Below are 25,505 nucleotides of genomic sequence, written 5' to 3'. Positions count from 1 at the left end.
AGGGAGGTGAACGCAAACGAAATATATGTATAAATAAATAAAAATATAAAAAGGCCATGGTGGCGAAGTAAATACAATATAGCAAGTAAAAAAAAAAAAGTAGAGTAGAGCTAGTAGAGATAGAAAAAGTAGAGATAGAAATAATGGGGTGCAAAGGAGCAAAATAAATAAATAAATACAGTAGGTAAAGAGGTAGTTGTTTGGGCTAAATTATAGATGGGCTATGTACAGGTGCAGTAATCTATGAGCTGGTCTGACAGCTGGTGCTTAAAGCTAGTGAGGGAGATAAGTGTTTCCAGTTTCAGAGATTTTTGTAGTTCGTTCCAGTCATTGGCAGCAGAGAACTGGAAGGAGAGGCGACCAAAGGAAGAATTGGTTTTGGGGGTGACCAGAGAGATATACCTGCTGGAGCGCGTGCTACAGGTAGGTGCTGCTATGGTGACCAGCGAGCTGAGATAAGGGGGGACTTTACCTAGCAGGGTCTTGTAGATGACCTGGAGCCAGTGGGTTTGGCGACGAGTATGAAGCGAGGGCCAGCCAACGAGAGTGTACAGGTCGCAGTGGTGGGTAGTATATGGGGCTTTGGTGACAAAACGGGTGGCACTGTGATAGACTGCATCCAATTTATTGAGTAGGGTTTTGGAGGCTATTTTGTAAATGACATCACCGAAGTCGAGGATTGGTAGGATGGTCAGTTTTACAAGGGTATGTTTGGCAGCATGAGTGAAGGATGCTTTGTTGCGGAATAGGAAGCCAATTCTAGATTTAACTTTGGATTGGAGATGTTTGATGTGAGTCTGGAAGGAGAGTTTACAGTCTAACCAGACACCTAGGTATTTGTAGTTGTCCACATATTCTAAGTCAGAGCCCTCCAGAGTAGTGATGTTGGACAGGCGGGCAGGTGCAGGCAGCGATCGGTTGAAGAGCATGCATTTAGTTTTACTTGTATTTAAGAGCAAATGGAGGCCACGGAAGGAGAGTTGTATGGCATTGAAGCTCGCCTGGAGGGTTGTTAACACAGTGTCAAAAGAAGGGCCAGAAGTATACAGAATAGTGTCGTCTGCGTAGAGATGGATCAGAGAATCACCAGCAGCAAGAGCGACATCATTGATGTATACAGAGAAGAGAGTCGGTCCAAGAATTGAACCCTGTGGCACCCCCATAGAGACTGCCAGAGGCCCGGACAACAGACCCTCCGATTTGACACTGAACTCGATCAGAGAAGTAGTTGGTGAACCAGGCGAGGCAATCATTAGAGGAACCAAGGCTGTCGAGTCTGCCGATGAGGATGTGGTGATTGACAGAGTCAAAAGCCTTGGCCAGGTCAATGAATACGGCTGCATAGTATTGTTTCCTATCGATGGCGGTTAAGATATCGTTTATGACCTTGAGCGTGGCTGAGGTGCACCCATGACCAGCTCTGAAACCAGATTGCATAGTGGAGAAGGTATGGTGGGATTCGAAATGGTCGGTAATCTGTTTGTTGACTTGGCTTTCGAAGACCTTAGAAAGGCAGGGTAGGATAGATATAGGTCTGTAGCTGTTAGGGTCAAGAGTGTCCCCCCCTTTGAAGAGGGGGATAACCGCAGCTGCTTTCCAATCTTTGGGAATCTCAGACAACACGAAAGAGAGGTTGAAAAGGCTAGTAATAGGGGTGGCAACAATTTCAGCAGATAGTTTTAGAAAGAAAGGGTACAGATTATCTAGCCCGGCTGATTTGTAAGGGTCCAGATTTTGCAGCTCTTTCAGAACATCAGCTGACTGTATTTGGGAGAAAGAGAAATGGGGAAGGCTTGGGCGAGTAGCAGAGGGGAGGGCAGTGCTGTTGACCGGGGTAGGGGTAGCCAGGTGGAAAGCATGGCCAGCCGTAGAAAAATGCTTATTGAAATTCTCAATTATAGTGGATTTGTCGGTGGTGACAGTGTTTCCTATCTTCAGTGCAGTTGGAAGCTGGGAGGAGGTGTTCTTATTCTCCATGGACTTTACAGTGTCCCAGAACTTTTTTGAATTTGTGTTGCAGGAAGCAAATTTCTGCTTGAAAAAGCTAGCCTTGGCTTTTCTAACTGCCTGTGTATATTGGTTTCTAGCTTCCCTGAAAAGTTGCATATCACGGGGGCTGTTCGATGCTAATGCAGAACGCCATAGGATGTTTTTCTGTTGGTTAAGGGCAGTCAGGTCAGGAGAGAACCAAGGGCTATATCTGTTCCTGGTTCTAAATTTCTTGAATGGGGCATGCTTATTCAAGATGGTGAGGAAGGCATTTAAAAAAAATATCCAGGCATCCTCTACTGACGGGATGAGATCAATATCCTTCCAGGATACCTCGGCCAGGTCGATTAGAAAGGCCTGCTCGCTGAAGTGTTTCAGGGAGCGTTTGACAGTGATGAGTGGAGGTCGTTTGACCGCTGACCCATTACGGATGCAGGCAATGAGGCAGTGATCGCTGAGATCTTGGTTGAAAACAGCAGAGGTGTATTTGGAGGGCAAGTTGGTTAGGATGATATCTATGAGGGTACCCGTGTTTACGGAATTGGGGTGGTACCTGGTAGGTTCATTGATAATTTGTGTGAGATTGAGGGCATCAAGCTTAGATTGTAGGATGGCTGGGGTGTTAAGCATGTTCCAATTTAGGTCGCCTAGCAGCACGAGCTCTGAAGATAGATGGGGGGCAATCAGTTCACATATGGTGTCCAGAGCACAGCTGGGGGCAGAGGGTGGTCTATAGCAGGCGGCAACGGTGAGAGACTTGTTTGGTGGATTTTTAAAAGTAGAAGTTCAAATTGTTTGGGAACAGACCTGGATAGTAAAACAGAACTCTGCAGGCAATCTTTGCAGTAGATTGCAACACCGCCCCCTTTGGCCGTTCTATCTTGTCTGAAAATCTTGTAGTTGGGGATGAAAATGTCAGAATTTTTGGTGGTCTTTCTAAGCCAGGATTCAGACACGGCTAAAACATCCGGGTTGGCAGAGTGTGCTAAAGCAGTGAACAAAACAAACTTAGGGAGGAGGCTTCTAATGTTAACATGCATGAAACCAAGGCTATTACGGTTACAGAAGTCATCAAAAGAGAGCGCCTGGGGAATAGGAGTGGAGCTAGGTACTGCAGGGCCTGGATTCACCTCTACATCACCAGAGGAACAGAGGAGGAGTAGGATAAGGGTACGGCTAAAAGCTATGAGAATTGGTCGTCTAGAACGTCTAGAACAGAGAGTAAAAGGACATTTCTGGGGGCGATAAAATTGCTTCAAGGAATAATGTACAGACAAAGGTATGGTAGGATGTGAATACAGTGGAGGTAAACCTAGGTATTGAGTGATGATGAGAGAGATATTGTCTCTAGAAACATCATTGAAACCAGGTGATGTCATCGCATATGTGGGTGGTGGAACTGAAAGGTTGGATATGGTATAGTGAGCAGGGCTAGAGGCCCTACAGTGAAATAAGCCAATAAACACTAACCAGAACAGCAATGGACAAGGCATATTTACATTAAGGAGAGGCATGCTTAATCGAGTGATCAATAAGGGTCCAGTGAGTAGAGGTTGGTTGGGGTCACGGCGATCCAGACAGCTGGCCGGGTAGATGGCTATCGGTAGCAAGATAGCATAGGATGGAGGTCTATTTTTAGACACCTCGTGCGTTTCCGTCGGTAGTTTAGTGGGGTTCCGTGTCTTGTAGAGGGGATCAATCCAATTGGCAAAATAGATATAGTGACCCAAGAAAAAAAATTGTCCGATATACTTATTCAGATAGCAGCCGATAAGACAGCTAACGATTAGCGGGCCCCAGATGAGCGTTCAGGTAACGTCGCGACGGAGGTGCCAGTTGGATAACTCCCTCGGGCAGATAACGTCGGCAGTCAGTCGTGAAGGCCCGGTGGGGCTCCGTATCTGCAGGAAAAGAAAAAAAAAAAAAACGGGGCCGGATAGGTGACTGTAGCCCAGGAATGGCTGATGGAACTCCTCAGCTGGCTAGCTCCGGAATAATTTAAGTTTGCTCCGGGATCGACGTAAGCCAATAGTCACACGGTGCTAGCTAGCTGCGAAATCAAGGTGCAAATGTCCAGAGCCTGCGGCTGAAATCCGGGGAAACTGAGAGAAAAAAAGGCCCGGTATGCTCCGGTCCAAGTCGCGTTGCACAAAAGTGCCGGTAGATTATCGAGCTAAAGGAATAGCTGATGACCACAAAACGTGGGCAGCTGAAACACCAACGCTAGCCAGCAAACCGGCTAACTTCTGAGCAGCTTCAGATTAGCTTTCGGCTAGCTTCTGGTTAGCTTTCTGGCTAACTTCTGATTAGCCCCTGGTTAGCTTCCACTGTGGATTTTCAGATTTGAGGTAAATAATACTTTTTTTTGTTGTAATTGGTGAGGCGGGTTGCAGGAAAGCTTTTGCAGGAAAGCTTTTGTAGTTGAGTTCTTGGATAATAAAATATATAAAAGATATGCGAAGAAGGTGTAAATATATATATATACAGGACAAGACAGTACGAGGACAAAAATGACGTCTGAACTGCTAAGCCATCTTGGAACAACGATGAGACAATGGTATTTATATTTTAATATATTTGTATTAAGCACATGAAACTCAGCAATGGCCTTTAGACAATCACTGACCTTTGGGAAAAGGACAGACTACCTCTCAGAATAGCTCTGCTGACTTCAATAAGCTGTGGACAATCGGTTGGGGGAGAATACCCACCCAGGTGGTATACCATTGCACTTCAAACAGGAGCAGAAGTTGAAAGGCCTCCAGACCAGAAGTGCGTAACGGTAGAGGTGATGGGTCAAAAGTGTGTCGGACCATATGTTTTTGTCTTCTTCATCTGGGCGATTGGAACATTACAGCATTGATACGGAGCAAAGACAGAAAGGGCGTGTGGTAATTTACTGAGCATGTCCGTTTTAGAAAAGCTAAAATGAAACCTCATAGTTTATCAGACGTCGCCAGGGGCAGGATATGCTATTTTAATGGTTGTCCTCACAGTAAATGTTAATGAGAGCGGTTGAGGATTTCTACATCAGGCCAAAGTCTGAGCAGTTCTGTCGGTTAGGTTACATCGGAATCTACAACAGGGACACTGGGGACAAAGTATGCCTCTTTATGTATTGCTGACTATTTGATTAGGTTGAAGCTGCAAACTATACTGAAAAAATATATAAACGCAACATGCAACAATTTCTAAGATTTTATTTAGTTACAGTTCATACAAGGAAATCATTCAATTGAAGTAAATTCATTAGGCCCTAATCTATGGATTTCACATGACTGGGAATACAGATATGCATCTGTTGGTGACAGATACCTTTAAAAAAAAGTAATGGCGTGGATCAGAAAACCAGTCAGTATCTGGTGTGACCACCATTTGTCTCGTGGAGCGTGACACATCTCCTTCGCATAGAGTTAGTCAGTCTGTTAATTGTGGCCTGTGGAATGTTGTCCCACTCCTTTTCAATGTCTGTGCAAAGTTGCTGGATATTGGCGGGAACTGGAACATGCTGTCGTACACGTAGATCCATAACATCAGAAACATGCTCAATGGGTGAAGTATGGACAGTTTCTTTAATATTTTATTTCAGCTCATGAAACATGGGGCCAACACTTTGCATGTTGTTTTTATAATTTTGTTCAGTGTAAATCACCATTTAGAGAACAATAGTCAACATAATTATTATATGGCTAAATGGCATCGAAGTGATACATTCCCCAATTGATTGTGATTAAAAACATTTTACTGGATCAAAGACGCAAATCATATGGACAGTGTTTTAGTGCATCAAGAGACAAATAATTGAAGGTGGTAGAACATTTTCAATCTTCTAAAATAGCTTCCAGCCATTATATCTAGATGGTAGGCGGTTTTTTATTTGTTGGAATATCTTTCAAAGGATTTATGCATCTCCTCTACAATCTTCCCTGTTGCTGTTTTTAGACAGCTCCTCGCACCCCGGTACAAATTACATTTGACAATCCTCACAGAGATTGACAACCCGTGCTTTAAACTATAGCCAATTTTTCCCTGCTGCGCTGCAGTAGCTACTGAACAGGGGCCCTTTTCAATTAATGCTACTGCTGGATCCGAAGCTCTAGTCGTCGCTAACTGACTTCTGCTTTCCTCTACTGTGAGTTACAATGGAACATAGTGAGGATGGAACAGCGCTGGAACAGAATGAGGGTCAGCGTCAAGGCTAGGAATCAATAGCACTTCTTGTTCACACAGAGGTCTGAGTTGTGCCCATTGTAGATTGGACTGCTGCTTTTTTCACCATGGAGGGCACTGAGGGGGCACTGCTTCCTCTGGGCGAAGGGCGGCCCTCCGTCTGTCGTGCCAACAGGGTGCATCTTTGTTTCGGTGCCGTGCCGTCTAGCCACCCCAAGCCAATGAAAAGGCTTTGTGTATTGGCAGGAAGGCATTTCCACTTTGTCTGAGAGAGGAACATTCATCTATGGTGTTTGGCTTGTTCCATTAGGAGCTACAAAGAGTCTGTCATACACCACATTCTGGGCCTAAATGAGACCTCAGTTCAAACACCATTGACTTGGGTCTGCATTTAACTGTCTTCATAGAGAATATGATACATTGTCACGTTCCTGACCTATTTTTATGTTATTTTGATTATGTTTAGTTGGTCAGGGCGTGAGTTGGGGTGGGCATTGTATGTTGTGTGTGTTTGGTTAGTCTATGGGTGTTGTATGTGTATGGGATAGTGTTTGTTAGGTTGTCTAGTTATGTCTATGGCTGCCTAGATTGGGTCTCAATCAGAGACAGCTGTCATTCATTTGTCTCTGATTGGGAGCCATATTTAAGGTAGCCATAGGCAGTAGGCTTTTGTGGGTGTTTGTTACCTGTCTCTGTGTTTGTGTTCTGCACCAGATAGGTCTGTATCGGTTTTGCACGTTTGTTATTTTGTAAGTTGTTTGTAGTGTTCACTTGTTCTTATAATTAAACATGTTGAGCACTGGCTACGCTGCATTTTGGTCCTCTCCTTCACCCCAGGAAGAAACCCTTTACATACATCAAATCAAATTGTATTTGTCACATGTGCCGAATACAACAGGTGTAGTAGACCTTACAGTGAAATGCTTACTTACAAGCCCAACAATGCTTTAAGAAGTTAAGAAGAAAAACGTGTTAAGTAAAAAATAGATAAGTAACTAAAAAAATTAAATAAATAGAAAATAAGAGTAACAAATAATTAAAAGCAGCAGTAATATAACAATAGCGAGGCTATATACAGGGGTACCGAGTCAATGTGCGGGGGCACCGGTTAGTCGAGGTCATTGAGGTAATATGTACATGTAGAGTTAAAGTGACCGTGCATAGATAATAAACAGAGAGTAGCAGTAGCGTAAAAGAGGGGTCTGGGTAGCCGTTTGATTAGCTGTTTAGGAGTCTTATGGCTTGGGGGTAGAAGCTGTTTTGGACCAAGAAGCCTTTTGGACCTAGACTTGGCGCTCCGGTACTGCTTGCCGTGCGGTAGCAGAGAGAACAGTGTATGACTAGGGTAGCTGGGGTCTTAGACAATTTTTAGGGCCTTCCTCTGACACCACCTGGTATAGAGGTCCTGGATGGTGGGAAGCTTGGCCCCAGTGATGTACTGGGCCGTACGCACTACCCTCTGTAGTGCGTTGCGGTCGGAGGCCGAGCAGTTGCAACTAGTCAGGATGCTCTCGATGGTACAGCTGTAGAATCTTTTGAAGATCTGAGGACTCTTGCCAAATCCTTTCAGTCTCCTGAGGGGGAATAGGCTTTGTTATGCCCTCTTCACGACTGTCTTAGTGTGTTTGGACCATGATAGTTTGTTGGTTATGTGGACACCAAGGAACTTTAAGTTCTCAACCTGCTCCACTGCAGCCCGTTGATGAGAATGGGGGCGTGCTCGGTCCTCCTTTTCCTGTAGTCCACAATCATCTCCTTTGTCTTGATCATGTTGAGGGAGAGGTTGTTGTCCTGGCACCACACGGCCAGGTCTCTGACCTCCTCCCTATAGGCTGTCTCATCATTGTTGGTGATCAGGCCTATCGCTGTTGTGTCATCTGCAAACTTGATGATGGTGTTGGAGTCGTGCCTGGCCATGCAGTCATGAGTGAACAGGGAGTGCAGGAGGGGACTGAGCACGCACCCCTGAGTGGCCCCTGTGTTGAGGATCAGCTTGACGGCTGTGTTGTTACCTACCATTACCACCTGGGGGCGGCTTGTCAGGAAGTCCAGGATCCAGTTGCAGAGGGAGGTGTTTAGTCCCAGGGTCCTTAGCTTAGTGATGAGCTTTGAGGGTACTATGGTGTTGTAGTCAATGAATAGCATTCTCACATAAGTGTTTATTTTGTCCAGGTGGGAAAGGGCAGTGTTGAGTGCAAAATCTGTGGATCTGTTGGTGCGGTATGCAAGTTGGAGTAGGTATAGGGTTTCTGGGATAATGGTGTTGATGTGAGCCATGACCAGCCTTTCATAGCACTTCATGGCTACAGACGTGAGTGCTACGGGTCGGTATTCGTTTAGGCAGGTTACCTTAGTATTCTTGGGCACAGGGACTATGGTGGTCTGTTTGAAACATGTTGGTATTACAGACTCAGTCAGGGACAGGTTGAAAATGTCAGTGAAGACATTAGCCAGTTGGTCAGCGCATGCACGGAGTACACGTCCTGGTAATCCGTCTGGCCCTGTGGCCTTGTGAATGTTGACCTGTTTAAAGGTCTTACTCACATCAGCTACGGAGAACGTGATCACACAGTCGTCCGGAACAGCTGATGCTCTCGTGCATGCTTCAGTCTTACTTGCCTTGAAGCGAGCATAGAAGTAATTTAGCTCGTCTGGTAGGCTCGTGTCACTGGGCAGCTCTCGGCTGTGCTTCCCTTTGTAGTCTATAATAGTTTGCAAGCCCTGCCACATCCGACGAGCGTCGGATCCGGTGTAGTACGATTAAATCTTAGTCCTGTATTGACGCTTTGCCTGTTTGATGGTTCGTTGAAGGGCATAGCGGGATTTCTTATAAGATTTCGGGTTAGAGTCCCACTCCTTGAAAGCGGCAGCTCTACCCTTTAGCACAGTGCGGATGTTGCCTGTAATCTATGGCATCTAGTTGGGGTATGTACAAACGGTCACTATGGGGACGATGTCATCAATGCACTTATTGATGAAGCCAGTGACTGATGTGGTGTACTCCTGAATGCCATTGGAAGAATCCCGGAACATATTCCAGTTTGTGCTAGAAAAACAGTCTGCCTACCTTTGACTGCAAATAGATTAAGATCGCTTTAAAGGGTCTCATTGTCGTTGCTGATGGTCAATGTAGCAGGCATACGAGATCACCCAAAATAACCCAACATATGGAATATTCCAACATTCATCCCCTTGCAATTCCTGAGAACATTGCTGTCGAAGATTGCACATGGCAACCTTAGAGAAACATTGTCCCTGGTCTCTCAGAATATCAATGGGATCCCCAAACTGATGACTTTCCTTACACTTGCCCTAATACCAAGCCAAACCGGATTTCTCTCCCTATGCCCTGTGTTTCTATAGAAACAAGCACTCAGCGTTGGATCAGGCATTTTTTCTGAAACCAAAAGATTGTGTTACACTTGTTTCAAACAAAAAGAGCCACAGTAACGGTTACATTAACTGTGGCAAAGATACCCCTTCTGATGACCAGGTGGCGAATCGCATCTCTGCATGTCTGGCAGACATATCAGTGTGGATGACGGATCACCACCTCAAGCTGAACCTCGGCAAGACAGAGCTGCTCTTCCTCCCGGGGAAGGACTGCCCGTTCCATGATCTCGCCATCACGGTTGACAACTCCATTGTGTCCTCCTCCCAGAGCGCTAAGAACCTTGGCGTGATCCTGGACAACACCCTGTCGTTCTCAACTAACATCAAGGCGGTGGCCCGTTCCTGTAGGTTCATGCTCTACAACATCCGCAGAGTACGACCCTGCCTCACACAGGAAGCGGCGCAGGTCCTAATCCAGGCACTTGTCATCTCCCGTCTGGATTACTGCAACTCGCTGTTGGCTGGGCTCCCTGCCTGTGCCATTAAACCCCTACAACTCATCCAGAACGCCGCAGCCCGTCTGGTGTTCAACCTTCCCAAGTTCTCTCACGTCACCCCGCTCCTCCGCTCTCTCCACTGGCTTCCAGTTGAAGCTCGCATCCGCTACAAGACCATGGTGCTTGCCTACGGAGCTGTGAGGGGAACGGCACCTCAGTACCTCCAGGCTCTGATCAGGCCCTACACCCAAACAAGGGCACTGCGTTCATCCACCTCTGGCCTGCTCGCCTCCCTACCACTGAGGAAGTACAGTTCCCGCTCAGCCCAGTCAAAACTGTTCGCTGCTCTGGCCCCCCAATGGTGGAACAAACTCCCTCACGACGCCAGGACAGCGGAGTCAATCACCACCTTCCGGAGACACCTGAAACCCCACCTCTTTAAGGAATACCTAGGATAGGATAAAGTAATCCTTCTCACCCCCCCCCCCCCCCCCTTAAAAGATTTAGATGCACTATTGTAAAGTGGCTGTTCCACTGGATGTCATAAGGTGAATGCACCAATTTGTAAGTCGCTCTGGATAAGAGCGTCTGCTAAATGACTTAAATATAATGTAAGGTCCACCGAGTAGAGGACTGTATTTACCTGTACCTACACTTCCAGCATGTCCCACAACTTTGGTACTATCTTCAACCTCCATGTCCGCGTAGTTTCCCTCCTCTCTCCCATCCCCACTTAATCACCCAGATAAAAAATATAGCTGACTTTTAAAGCAATCCTTCCTTTCTATTGGCCAGGCAGGCTGCGGCCCAGTTATCCTTCTGAAGTATAGATCTCCAACACTGATCTCCAATATTCGCTCCAGTGTGAGAGCCAACCCGCAACCATAGCCACGCTCCAATATCAATGAGGAGAATCTCCAAGTAAGGCTCAAAAAAGACTAGAGTTGCATAAGTTCCTCAAAGCGACAACATCCACATTGCCCTTCTGTCAAAGTTTAGCAGAACTTATTAGGAACCTCTCAGGTTTGCGTTGGAGCTAGTGTGAATTGTAGATGGCTCCTCTCACGATATCACCCCATTTGATTTGATATGACAATAACTAGGTGTGACAGTCTGACATGCACTGACAGGTATGAGGTAATTTGAGGAATGAGAGGAGAAGCGGGAAAGGAGGGACAAGTGTAACAGCTGGACTTGTGTCATCATTAGCTCAGAGAAGAGGTCTGACTTGAGTGGTACTCTAGACCTGAGGCTTCATGCTGCTGCCCTACCTCTACACACCAATTATGTATATAAAACCTGGATTACTGGTTCTATGTATTGGCCATTGAGAGACTTTGAAGCCACCGGTTGTAGGATCAGTCCTCCATATGTATGTATTTAACAATTTCTTATATACTTTTTATGTATAATTTTTATGTTTAGCTCACATAATATAATTTCAAAGTATGCATTAAGGTGTCTGTAATATAATAAATGTGTAAAAAAAGTAATGTAGACATGTATAAATGCATTTCTATACCTTCCAAAATATTTTTTTACAAGGGTGGGGGAGTGCCAAGATGGAGGCACGATGGATTCAACACAGTCATCTAGTGTATATATAAAGCATTGGTACATACAAAAAAATAAAGAAACACCGATATAGACATTCAGACAAACAGTATATTCAGATATAAACACATATGCATGTACAGTGGCTTCAGAAAGTATTCAGACCCCTTAACTTTTTCCACATTTTGTTAGATTACAACCTTATTCTAAAATTGTTTAAATCGTTTTTTTCCCTCAATCTACACACAATACCCCATAATGACAAAGCAAAACTGAAATATCACATTTACATAAGTATTCAGACCCTTTACTCAGTACTTTGTTGAAGCACCTTTGGCAGCGATTACAGCCTTGAGTCTTCTGGGGTATGACGCTTGGCACACCTGTATTTGGGGAGTTCTTACCATTCTTCTCTGTAGATCCTCTCAAGCTCTGTCAGGTTGGAATGGGATTTTCGCTGCACAGCTATTTTCAGGTCTCTTCAGAGATGTTTGATCGGGTTCAAGTCCGTGCTCTGGCTAGGCCACTCAAGGACATTCAAAGACTTGTCCCGAAGCCACTCCTGCGTTGTGCTGGCTGTGTGCTTAGGGTCATTATCCTGTTGGAAGGTGAACTTTCGCCCCAATCTGAGGTCCTGAGTGCTCTGGAGCAGGTTTTCATCAAGGATCTCGCTGTACTTTGCTCCGTTCATCTTTCCCTCAATCCTGACTAGTCTCCCAGTCCCTGCCGCTGAAAAACATCCCCACAGCATGATGCTGCCACCACCATGCTTCACCGTAGGGATGGTGCCAGGTTTCCTCCAGACGTGACACTTGTCATTCAGGCCAAAGAGTTCAATCTTGGTTTTATGCCTTTTGAAAGAATTCACTCATTTAATATATCAAAGATCAAATGGCTATGGTAGGCTACAAATCTTATTATTCAGCTGAAGCAAGCATACACATTTTCTTCAGTAAATTTACCTAATCTTGTTTCTCTTGGCCTGAGAGTCCCTTAGGGGCCTTTTAGGGGCAAACTCCAAGCGGGCTGTCATGTGCCTTTTACTGAGGAGTGGCTTCCATCTGGCCACTCTACCATAAAGGCCTGATTAGTGGAGTGCTGCAGAGATGGTTGTCCTTCTGGAAGGTACTCCCATCTCCACAGAGGAACTCTAGAGTGACCATCGGCTTCTTGGTCACCTCCCTGACCAAGGCACTTCTCCCTCGCTTTCTCAGTTTGGCCGTGAGGCCAGCTCTAGGAAGAGTCTTGGTGGTTCCAAACTTCTTCCATTTAAGAATGGATGCCACTGTGTTCTTGGGGACCTTCAATGCTGCAGAAATGTTTTGATACCCTTCCCCCGATCTGTGACTCGACACAATCCTGTCTCGCAGCTCTATGGACAATTCCTTCGACCTCATGGCTTGGTTTTTGCAATGACATGCACTGTCAACTGTGGAACCTTATATAGACAGGTGTGTGCCTTTCCAAATCATGTCCAATCAATTGAATTTACTTTAATTGAATTTCGAGTGCTGAGGATTTTTATTTATTTAATCCTTTTTAGAATAAGGCTGTAACGAAAAACAAAATGTGGAAAAAGTTAAAGGCACTGTACATACACTGATAGACAGAGATGAGTACAGATGGACACATGGCGTTATGATGACAAAAGCAGATGAATAGAAACAGACCTGCACATTTGCACACAGGCTAGGAATAAAGTCACAGTTGTCCTATTAATAGTTATTTTCTATTTGCCCTCATATAACATATGTTACATAACGGAAGTCACTCAAAAACATTGACTCTGGGGAGCGCGTAATGAGCCGTGGAGGGCTTTGATAATGTTGATGTTGTGTGTCATTGTGCCTTCAAAGCCCTTTGTTTAGCCCATATCGTCGGCCGCCATCTGTTATGAGGGGTTGCCAGATTGCCAAGAGCAAAATCATAAATACCCCCCCTTTCACTGCTTGACCTGTAAAGAGTGAAAGCTGCTGTGACACTGGGCTGCTACACAACCCCTGTAGTCTTAGTTTTATGATGGATTCAAATTTGGTAGGCTCTCATGTTTCTGTGCTCCATTTCTATGCGTCTGGTAGGGTGTTTGGAAGAGTTAGGAATGGCACTCGGCACGCCTGCCACCCAAAATAAAACAAGCACATCTAACTTACCGGTATTTCTTCAGATTTTGTAGAGCACAACAGTATATACAGGGTCCCTTCTTTTCATTTGGCATGCAAATTGAATTGCTATTTAGCAAGCAAATGTCACTTGGGGAGAATACTAAAACCATTTCAACTCACCATTCTTGGATCCCTGGGAGCTATCCCTGATGCTAGCTAGCTAAAGAAACAAGAGGCATTTGTTATTAGCCTACTGTAGTTATTTGACCATAGGCTATTTACTCACCTCACTTCTGTTCAAACTTGTCATGTAAATCGTGGTTAGTCAATGTGCTAAAATGGATATTATTATTGCATATCATGTCCATGTAAGCTTGCTCCTGTAAGTACAGTGTTATGTGGCTACTGTAATAATGTTTGAGACTTGATTCGTGTCCAGTCCATCCAATCAGCATATGTTATGGGTAATTACTTTTTTCACAAAAATGCTTCAGGGAGTAAGATATGAGCTACTGGCTCTCAGACTTGCTCACAGACTAATGGAAGTGAATGGAGTTAATGGAATACCCATCCCGTGCCCTAGAAAGAAGAAAAAAAAGTACAGGTCCGGGCCCGGTGGTTCGGAAAACCTGGTCTATATGATACAGTAGAGGGAGGATTATATACACTCTTAGAAAAAAGTGTTCTAAAAGTGTTCTTCATAGGAGAACCCCTTTTGGTTCCAGGTAAAAACCGTTTTGGTTGCAGGTAGAACCCTTTTGGGTGTCATGTAGAACCGTCTGAGGAAAGGGTTCCCAAACGGAACCCAAACGGATCTACTTGGAACCAAAAGGGTTCTACCTGGAACCAGAAAGGTTTCTTCAAAAGGTTATCCTATGGGGACAGCCTCAGAATCCTTTTAGGTTCGAGATAACACCTTTTTTCCTAAGAGTGTACTATTGATTATAACGTACTGAATACAATGTTTCCTGGTTTGACCACTGTTATTAATCTCTCTCCCCTTCCTTCCTATCCCTCCCCCAGGCCGAGCCAGTCTGCACGGCAAATCTTCTCTGCGGATTGAGAATGTGCGCTCAGACGACCAGGGCTGGTATGAGTGTAAGGTCCTGATGTTGGAGCAGCAGTACAACACCTTTCACAACGGCAGCTGGGTGCACCTCACAGTAAATGGTGAGTTAGGTGGACGTCACAGGCACACACGCACACACACACGCACACAGTCCATCACTCTCTCATACACACAATTGCACGCCCACCCCTCCACACACACACACAGACACCTGTCGCTGTGTTAACAGACACCTCAGACAGACACGCAGCCTCCCCCGGTCCCTGGTCGCAGCACATTAGCTCAGTGTCATCAGCGCTGTATGACTTACCCAGAGCTCTGGAGAGGAGCCAGTCATTTAGGCCCCAGGTCCCTCCGCTCTACCACTGTCCAACTGTCACGCCTCTGCTAGACTAACTGAAATGGATTCATTGCAGCAGCTGTCTGCTGACTGGACACCCCAGCCCTTACTGCTGTGGTTGGGTTGAATGTCCTATAATGAGACCTTAGTTATCAACATAGCAAGTCAGTTTGGCTTCGTCAATGGGTCTTTGATGAAGGCGATTCTGTTGTTTTGGGTGGATGGTTTGATTTGGTACAATTGATTCTGTTTTGTCTACAGAGTAGATTTACTCTCTTGTGGTGGATGTTTTGTGTAGGACAGGCCTGGGTTGTATACTTATTCCAAATACTGTTTGAGAAACTTGCCTGGCATGAAGAGTTTGCACTTTTTGGACTCCATTGGTTCAAGTCCACCTTAAGTATGTGACATATTTGAAATACATATTCGACTTGGGAAGACGTCTGACATGGGCTAGATTTAGAGTTCTACTTAATCATACATGGTAGCTGGGTTGCTGAGATACGGTGCCTTCAGAAAGTATTCATATCCCTTGACTTATTCCACATTTTGTTGAGTTACAGCCTGATTTCAAAATGGATTCAATATAATTTTTTCTCACCCATCTACACAAAATACCCCAAAATGACGAAGTGGAAACATGTTTTTAGAAATACAGAAATATATCATTTACGTAAGTATTCACACCCCTGAGTCAATACATGTTAGCATCACCTTTGGCAGCGATTACAGCTGTGAGTCTATCTGGGTAAGTCTCTAAGAGCTTTGCACACCTGGATTCTACAATATTTGCACATTATTCTATTTAAAATTATTCAAACTCTGTCAAGTTGGTTGTTGATCATTGCTAGACAGACATTTTCAAGTTTTGCCATAGATTTTCAAGCCAATTTAACTCCAAACTGTAACTAGGCCACTCAGGAACATTCAATGTCGTCTTGGTAAGCAACTCTAGTGTATATTTGGCCTTGTGTTTAAGGTTATTGTCCTGCTGAAAGGTGAATATCAATCAATCAATCAAATGTATTTATAAAGCCCTTTTTACATCAGCCGATGTCACAAAGTGCTATACAGAAACCCAGCCTAAAACCCCAAAGAGCAAGCACGGTGGCTAGGAAAAACCTAGAGAGAAACCAGGCTCTGAGGGTTGGCCAGTCCTCTTCTGGCTGTGCCGGGTAGAGATTATAACAGTACATGGCCAAGATGTTCAAACGTTCATAGATGACCAGCCTGGTAAAATAATAATAATTACAGTGGTTGTAGAGGGTGCAACTGGTCAGCACCTCAGGAGTAAATGTCAGTTGACTTTTCATAGCCGATCATTCAGAGTTTGAGACAGCAGGTGCGGTAGAGAGAGAGAGTCGAAAACAGCAGGTCCGGGACAAAGTAGCACGTCCGGTGAACAGATCAGGGTTCCATAGCCGCAGGCAGAACAGTTAAAACTGGAGCAGCAGCATGACCAGGTGGACTGGGGACAGCAAGGAGTCATCAGGCCAGATCCTACAAGAGAAGAGAGAAAAATAGAATTAGAGGGAGCATACTTAAATTCACACAGGACACCGGATAAGAGGAGAATATAACAGACTGACCCTAGCCTCCTGACACATAAACTATTGCAGCATAGATACTGGAGGCTGAGACAGGAGGGGTCGGGAGACACTGTGGCCCCGTCCGATGATACACCTAGACAGGGCCAACCAGGCAGGATATAACCCCAGCCACTTTGCCAAGGCACAGCCCCCACACCACTAGAGGGATATCTTCAAACCACCAACTTACTACCCTGAGACAAGGCTGAGTATACCTCACAAAGATCTTCCCCACGGCATGAACCCGAGGGGGGCGCCAACCCAGACAGGAAGATCACGTCAGTGACTCAACCCACTCAAGTGACGCACCTCTCCTAGGGACACAATGGAAGAGCACCAGTAAGCCAGTGACTCAGCCCCCGTAATAGGGTTAGAGGCAGAGAATCCCAGTGGAGAGAAAGGAAACCGGCCAGGCAGAGACAGCAAGGGCGGTTCGTCGCTCCAGTGCATTTCTGTTCACCTTCACACCGCTGGGCCAGACTACACTCAATCATAGGACCGACCTATTGAAGAGATGAGTCTTCAATAAAGACTTAAAGGTTGAGACAGAGTCTGCGTCTCACATGGATAGGCAGACCATTCCATAAAAAAAGAGCTCCATAGGAGAAAGCCCTGCATCCAGCTGTTTGCTTAGAAATTCTAGGGACAGTAAGGAGGCCTGCGTCTTGTGACCGTAGCGTACGTGTAGGTATGTACGGCAGGACCAAATCGGAAAGATAGGTAGGAGCAAGCCCATGTAATGCTTTGAAGGTTAGCAATAAAACCTTGAAATCAGCCCTAGCCTTAACAGGAAGCCAGTGTAGAGAGGCTAGCACTGGAGTAATATGATAAAATGTTTTGGTTCTAGTCAAGATTCTAGCAGCCGTGTTTAGCACTAACTGAAGTGTATTTAGTGCTTTATCTACCGTGTTTAGCCGGAAAGTAGAGCATTGCAGTAGTCTAACCTAGAAGTGACAAAAGCCTGGATGCATTTTTCTGCATCATTTTTGGACAGAAAGTTTCAGATTTTTTCAATGTTACGTAGATGGAAAAAAGCTGTCCTTGAAACAGTCTTGATATGTTCGTCAAAAGAGAGTTCAGGGTCCAGAGTAACGCTGAGGTCTTTCACAGTTTTATTTGAGACGACTGTACAACCATCAAGATTAATTGTCAGATCCAACAGAAGATCTCTTTGTTTCTTGGGACCTGGAACTAGCATCTCTGTTTTGTCATAGTTTAAAAGTAACACATTTGCCGCCATCCACTTCCTTATTTCTGAAACACATGCTTCCAGGGAGGGCAATTTTTAGACTTCACCATGTTTCATCGAAATGTACAGCTGTGTATCGTCCGCATAGCAGTGAAAGTTAACATTATGTTTCCGAATGACATCACCAAGAGGTAAAATATGTAGTGAAAACAATAGTGGTCCTAAAACGGAACCTTGAGGAACACCAACATTTACAGTTGCTTTGTCAGAGGACAAACCATCCACAGAGACAAACTGATATCTTTCCGACAGATAAGATCTAAACCAGGCCAGAACTTGTCCGTGGAGAGCAATTTGGGTTTCCAATCTCTCCAAAAGAATGTGGTGATCGATGGTATCAAAAGCAGCACTAAGGTCTAGGAGCACGAGGACAGATGCAGAGCCTTGGTCTGACGCCATTAAAAGGTAATTTACCATGTTCACAAGTGCAGTCTCAGTGCTATGATGGGGTCTAAAACCAGACTGAAGCGTTTCATATACATTGTTTGTCTTCAGGAAGGCAGTGAGTTGCTGGGCAACAGCTTTTACATTTTTTTAAGAGGAATGGGAGATTAGATATAGGCCGATAGTTTTTTATATTTTCTGGGTCAAGGTTTGGCTTTTTCAGGCTTTATTACTGCCACTTTTAGTGAGTTTGGTACATATCCGGGGGATATTATTAGGTTCAACATAGGAGGGCCAAGCACAGGAAGCAGCTCTTTCAGTAGTTTAGTTGGAATATGTATTTAGCTTGAATATGTATGCAGCTTGAAAGTATGCAGCTTGAAGGTTTAGAGGCCATTACTATTTTCATCAATGTGTCAAGAGATATAGTATTAAAAAACTTGAGTCTCCCTTGATCCTAGGTCCTGGCAGTGTTGTGCAGACTCAGGACAACTGAGCTTTGGAGAAATATGCAGATTTAAAGAGGAGTCCATCATTTGCTTTCTAATGATCATGATCTTTTCATCAAAGAAATTCATGAATTTATCACTGCTGAAGTGAAAGCCATCCTCTCTTGGGGAATGCTACTTTTTAGTTGCGACAGTAGCAAAAATACATTTTGGATTGTTCTTATTCTCCTCAGTTAAGTTGGAAAAATAGGATGATCGAGCAGCAGTGAGGGCTCTTCGATACTGCATGGTACTGTCTTTCCAAGCTAATCGGAAGACTTCCAGTTTGGTGTAGCGCCATTTCCGTTCCAATTTTCTTGAAGCTTGCTTCAGGGCTCGGATATTTTCTGTATACCAGGGAGCTAGTTTATTATGACTAATGTTTTTTGTTATTAGGGGTGTGACTGCATCTAGGGTATTACGCAAGGTTAAATTGAGTTCCTCAGTTAGGTGGTTAACCGATTTTTGTACTCTGACGTCCTTAGGTAGGTGGAGGGAGTCTGGAAGGGCATCTAGGAATCTTAGGGTTGTCAGAGAATTTATAGCACGGCTTTTGATGATCCTTGGTTGGGGTCTGAGCAGATTATTTGTTGCGATTGCAAACGTAATAAAATGGTGGTCCGATAGTCCAAGATTATGAAGAAAAAGATTCACAATATTTATTCCACGGGACAAAACTAGGTCCAGAGTATGACTGTGGCAGTTAGTAGTTCCGGAGACGTTGGACAAAACCCACTGAGTCGATGATGGCTCCGAAAACCTTTTGGAGTGGGTCTGTGGACTTTTCCATGTGAATATTAAAGTGACAAAAAAGTTTTATATTTTCTACAAGGTCCGATAGGAATTCAGGGAACTCAGTGAGGAACGCTATATACGGCCCAGGAGGCCTGTAAACAGTTGCTATAAAAAGTGATTGAGTAGGCTGCATAGGTTTCATGACCAGAAGCTCAGAAGACGAAAATGCAGTCTTTTTTTATTGTCAATTGAAATTTGCTATAGTAAATGTTAGCAACACCTCCGACCTTTGTGCGGGGGATATGGTCATTAGTGTAACCAGGAGGAGAGGCCTCATTTAACACAGTACATTCATCAGACTTCAGCCGTGTTTCAGTCACGCCAATCACATCAAGATTATGATCAGTGATTAGTTCATTGACTATAACTGCCTTGGAAGTTAGAGATCTAACATTAAGTAGCCCTATTTTGAGATGTGAGATATTGTTATATTTCACCTTTATTTAACCAGGTAGGCCAGTTGAGAACAAGTTCTCATTTACAACTGTGACCTGGCCAAGATAAAGCAAAGCAGTGCGACAAAAACAACAACACAGAGTTACACATAAAGAAACGTACAGTCAATAAGACAATAGAAAAGAAAAATAGAAAAATCTATGTACAGTGTGTGCAAATGTAGAAGAGTAGGGAGGTAAGCAATAAATAGGCCCTAGAGGCAAAAATAATTACAATTTAGCATTAATACTGGAGTGATATATGTGCAGATAATGATGTGCAAGTAGAGATACTGGGGTGCAAAAGAGCAAGAGGGAAGTAATAATATGGGGATGAGGTAGTTGTGTGGTCTAATTACAGATGGGCTATGTACAGCTGTAGCGATCGGTAAGCTGCTCAGACAGCTGATACTTAACGTTAGAGAGGGAGATATAAGACTCCAGCTTCAGTGATTTTTGCAATTCGTTCCAGTCATTGGCAGCAGAGAACTGGAAGGAAAGGTGACCAAAGTAAGTGTTGGCTTTGGGGATGACCAGTGAAGTATGCCTGCTGTAGCGCGCGATACGGATGGGTGTTGCTATGGTGACCAGTGAGCTGAGATAAGGCGGGGCTTTACCTAGCAAAGACTTATAGATGACCTGGAGCCAGTGGATTTGGAAGACGAATGTGTAGTGAGGGCCAGCCAACGAGAACATACAGGTCGCAGTGGTGGGTAGTATATGAGGCTTTGGTGATAAAACGGATGGCACTGTGATAGACTGCATCCATTTTGCTGAGTAGAGTGTTGGGGGCTATTTTGTAAATGACATCGCCGAAGTCAAGGATCGGTAGGATAGTCAGTTTTACGAGGGTATGTTTGACGGCATGAGTGAAGGTGGCTTTTTTGTGAAAAAGGCCAATTCTAGATTTAATTTTGGATTGGAGATGCTTAATGTGAGTCTGGAAGGAGAGCTTACAGTCTAACCAGACACCTAGGTATTTGTAGTTGTCCATTCGAAATGGTCGGTGATCTGTTTATTAACTTGGCTTTCGAAGATTTTAGAAAGCCAGGGCAGGATGGATATAGGTCTATAACAGTTTGAGTTTAGAGTGTCTCCCCCTTCGAAGAGGGGGATGACCGCGGCAGCTTCCATTCTTTGGGGATCTCAGACGACACGAAAGAGAGGTTGAACAGGCTAGTAATAGGGGTTGCAACAATTTCGGCAGATCATTTTAGAAAGAGAGGGTCCAGATTGTCTAGCCCAGCTGATTTGTAGGGATCCAGATTTTGCTGTTCTTTCAGAACATCAGCTGTCTGGATTTGGGTGAAGGAGAAGCGGGGGGGGGGGGGGGGGGCAAGATGCTGCAGGGGGTGCTGAGATGTTGGCCAGGATAGGGGTAGCCAGGTGGAAAGCATGGCCAGCCGTGAAAAAATGCTAATTGAAATGATCAATTATCGTAGAATTATCGGTGGTGACAGTGTTTCCTATTCAGTGGGTAGCTGGGAGGAGGTGCTCTTATTCTCCATGGACTTTACAGTGTCCCAAAACTTTTTGAAATTAGTGCCACAGCATGAACATTTCTAAAGCTAGCCTTAGCTTTCCTAACTGACTGAATATATTGGTTCCTGACTTCCCTGAAAAGTTGCATATCGCAGGGGCTATTCGCTGCTAATGCAGAACGCCACAAGATGTTTTTGTGCTGGTCAAGGGCAGACAATTCTGGGGTGAACCACGGTCTATATCTTAGTTCTACATTTTTTGAATGGGGCATGCTTATTTAAGATGGAGAGGAAAGCACTTTTGAAGACCAACCAGGCATCCTCTACTGATGAGGTCAATATCCTTCCAGGATACCCGGGCCAGGTCAATTAGAAAGGCCTGCTCGCTGAAGTGTTTTAGGGAGCGTTTGATAGTGATGAGGGGTGGTCGTTTGACCATGGACCCGGTACGCACGCAGGCAATGAGGCAGTGATCGCTGAGATCCTGGTTAAAGACAGTAGAGGTGTATTTAGAGGGCAGGTTGGTCAGGATGATATCTAAGAGGGTGCCCATGGTTACGGATTTCGTGTTGTACCTGGTAGGTTCCTTGATGATTTGTGTGAGATTGAGGGCATCTAGCTTCACTTGTAGGATGGCCGGGGTGTTAACTTCTTTTGGCTGGGGGGCGCTATTTTCACGTTCGGATGAAAAGCGTGCCCAGAGTAAACTGCCGCACACCACCCCATATTACAAGTGCCAACTGGTGACCAGAGAAGCATAGTGAGTGGTGGATGAATTGAGCACCTTTAGGAGGAATTGGAATGCTGACTGCGAGCCAGGCCTAATCGCCCAACATCAGTGTCCGACTTGTGGCTGAATGGGACCAAGTCCCCACAGCAATGTTCCAACATCTAGTGGAAATCCTTCCCAGAAGAGTGGAGGCTGTTATAGCAGCAAAGGGGGGACCAACTCCATATTAATGCCCATGATTTTGGAATGAGATGTTCCAAGAAGCAGGTGTCCACATACTTTTGGTCATGTAATATAATGGTGTATACAGTATGGACAGTAGTTGACTAGAAAAGGTTTGTACAGCAGAAGTTTTATATGATGAACCATTACTAGAATACAGTATATACATATAAAGTGGGTAAAACAGTGTAAACATTATTAACTTATTTTGGCTGGGAGCGCTATTTTCATGTTCGGATGAAAAGCGTGCCCAGAGTAAACTCAGGCCCAGAAGCTAAGATATGCATATTATTAGTAGATTTGGATAGAAAACACTCTGAAGTTTCTAAAACTGTTTGAATGATGTCTATGAGTATAACAGAACTCATATGGCAGGCAAAAACCTGAGGAAAAATTCAACCAGAAGTGGGAAATCTGAGGTTTGTAGGTTTTCAAGTCTTTGCCTATCCAAGATACAGTGTAAATGTTGTCCGATTGCACATCCTAAGGCTTCCACTAGATGTCAACAGTCTTTAGAACCTTGTTTCAGGAGTCTACTGTGAAGGGGGAGCGAATAAGAGCTGTTTGACTAAGAGGTCTGGCAGAATGCCATGAGCTAAGTCAGGCGTGAGGCCGTGAGAGCGAGCTCTGTTCCTTTTCATTTCTAAAGACAAAGGAATTGTCCGGTTGAAACATTATTGAAGATTTATGATAAAAACATCCTAAAGATTTATTCTATACATCGTTTGACATGTTTCTACGAACTGTAATAGAATTCTTTTGACTTTTCGTCTGGACTGCTCGCGCGTTGTCAATTTGGATTAGTCTACTAAACGCGCAAACGAAAAGGAGGTATTTGGACATAAATGATGGACTTTATCGAACAAAACAAACATTTATTGTGGAACTGGGATTCCTGGGAGTGCATTCCGATGAAGATCATCAAAGGTAAGTGAATATTTATAATGCTATTTCTGACTTTTGTTGACTCCACAACATGGCGGGTATCTGTATGGCTTGTTTTGGTGCCTGAGCGTTGTACTCAGATTATTGCATGGTGTGCTTTTGCCATAAAGCTTTTTTTAAATCTGACACAGCGGTTGCATTAAGGAGAAGTATATCTTTAAGCATGTCCCAGTTTAGGTCACCTAACAGTACGAACTCTGAAGATAGATGGGGGGCGATCAATTCACATATGGTGTCCAGGGCACAACTGGGGGCCAAGGGGGGTCTATAACAAGCGGCAACGGTGAGAGACTTGTTTCTGGAAAGGTCGATTTTTAAGTAGAAGCCTGATTTGTTTGGGCACAGACCTGGATAGTATGACAGAACTCTGCAGGCTATCTCTGCAGTAGATTGCAACTCCGCCCCCTTTGGCAGTTCTATCTTGTTGGAATATGTTATAGTTAGGGATGGAAATTTCAGGATTTTTGGTGGCCTTCCTAAGCCAGGATTCAGACATGACTAGGACATCCGGGTTGGCGGAGTGTGCTAAAGCAGGGAATAAAACAAACTTAGGGAGGAGGGCTGCAGGGCCTGGGTTAACGTCTACATCACCAGAGGAACAAAGGAGGACTAGGATAAGAGTATGGCTAAAGGCTAAAAGAACTGGTCGTCTAGTGCGTTCGGAACAGAGAATAAAAGGAGCAGGTTTCTGGACGCGGAGGAATAGATTCAAGGCATAATGTACATAAAGTGCATTTCTTTGCCACATTCTTTGTGTTTTTGCAAACAGTATGCATGTTTTGGAATATTTCTATTCTGTACAGGCTTCCTAAGTATTGTGGAGTAACTACAATGTTGTTGATCCATCCTCAGTTTTTTCCTATCTGTAACTGTTTCAAAGAGAGAATAAAAGGAGCAGGTTTCTGGACGCGGAAGAATAGATTCAAGGCATAATGTACATAAAGTGCATTTCTTTGCCACATTCTTTGCGTTTTTGCAAACAGTATGCATGGTTTGGAATATTTCTATTCTGTACAGGCTTCCTAAGTATTGTGGAGTAACTACAATGTTGTTGATCCATCCTCAGTTTTTTCCTATCTGTAACTGTTTCAAAGTCCCCATTGGCCTCATGGTGAAATCCCTGAGCGGTTTCCTTCCCCTCCGGCAACTGAGTTTTAGTGACAGGTGTACTGATACAGCATTCAAAGTGTAATGAATAACTTCACCATGTTCAAAGGGATATTCAATGTCTGCTTTCTAAAATTGTTTATCCATCTACCAATAGGTACCTTTCATTGCGAGGCATTTGATAACCTCCCTGGTCTTTGTGGTTGAATTTGTGGTTGAAATCCATTGCTGTACTGAGGGACCCTACATATAATTGTATGTGTGGGGTACAGAGATGAGGTAGTCATTAAAAAATCATGTTTAACACTATTATTGCACACAGAGTGAGTCCATGCAACTTATTATGTGACTTGTTAAGCAGATATTTACTCCTGAACTTATTTAGGCTTGCCATAACAGATGGGTTGAATACTTACTGACTCAAAACACTTCAGCTTTTCATTTTTTATTAATTTCTAAAACTTTCTAAAAACATAATTCCGGGGTATTGTGTGTAGGCCAGTGACAAAAAAACTAAATTTTATCAAATTTTAATTCAGGCTGTCTCTCAACAAAATGTGTGAAAAGTCAAGGGGTGTGAATACTTTCTGAAGGCACTGTATTTCAGCAACCCAGCTACCATGTAAAAACCTTGTTGTCACTGCCCGAATGCATTTCGATGATTTGTGTGCTCAATAAAGTGTCCCACTGTGTGAAACAAAAATAAACTGCCAGAGTTCAATCATGCCTCCTCAGTGTGCTGGAAGAATAGTATTTCTAACTGATCCAGGTAACCAGTTTAGACAAAACAGGGCCCTTGATTATTATGTGGCTGTCCTTGAATTCTGTGTTTGTCTAAAGAAAAGCTTACCTCAGCATCAACTCCTCATGACCCTGATCAGTAAGATTAGTTTCAAGATCAGATCAATGGATGAAATGTGGACACTGCCCTAACCGGAACTCACTGTAGCCAGCCCGTGTGTGTGTGTGTGTGCCTGCACGTGTGTGCTTGCTAGTGTGTGCTTATGCACATGTGCTCATGTTTGTG

The 25,505-nt window shown here is 44.3% G+C and overlaps 1 protein-coding gene across 1 annotated transcript in view; it reads left to right on the top strand.

The window, feature by feature from the left end:
- Nucleotides 1–25,505, top strand: part of LOC139537579 (protein turtle homolog B-like) — a 222,736-nt gene that overhangs the window by 59,980 nt on the left and 137,251 nt on the right. The window contains exon 3 of the mRNA XM_071339056.1: nt 14,669–14,815. Within this exon, the coding sequence (XP_071195157.1) occupies nt 14,669–14,815 (147 nt within the window). The remainder of the gene's footprint in view (nt 1–14,668; nt 14,816–25,505) is intronic.

The sequence above is a fragment of the Salvelinus alpinus genome, chromosome 13 (genome assembly GCF_045679555.1).
Source record: "Salvelinus alpinus chromosome 13, SLU_Salpinus.1, whole genome shotgun sequence".
NCBI classification, from domain to species: domain Eukaryota; kingdom Metazoa; phylum Chordata; class Actinopteri; order Salmoniformes; family Salmonidae; genus Salvelinus; species Salvelinus alpinus.
Note: the sequence above shows the minus strand (reverse complement) of the source record. Positions and strands in the feature narration are given on the sequence as shown.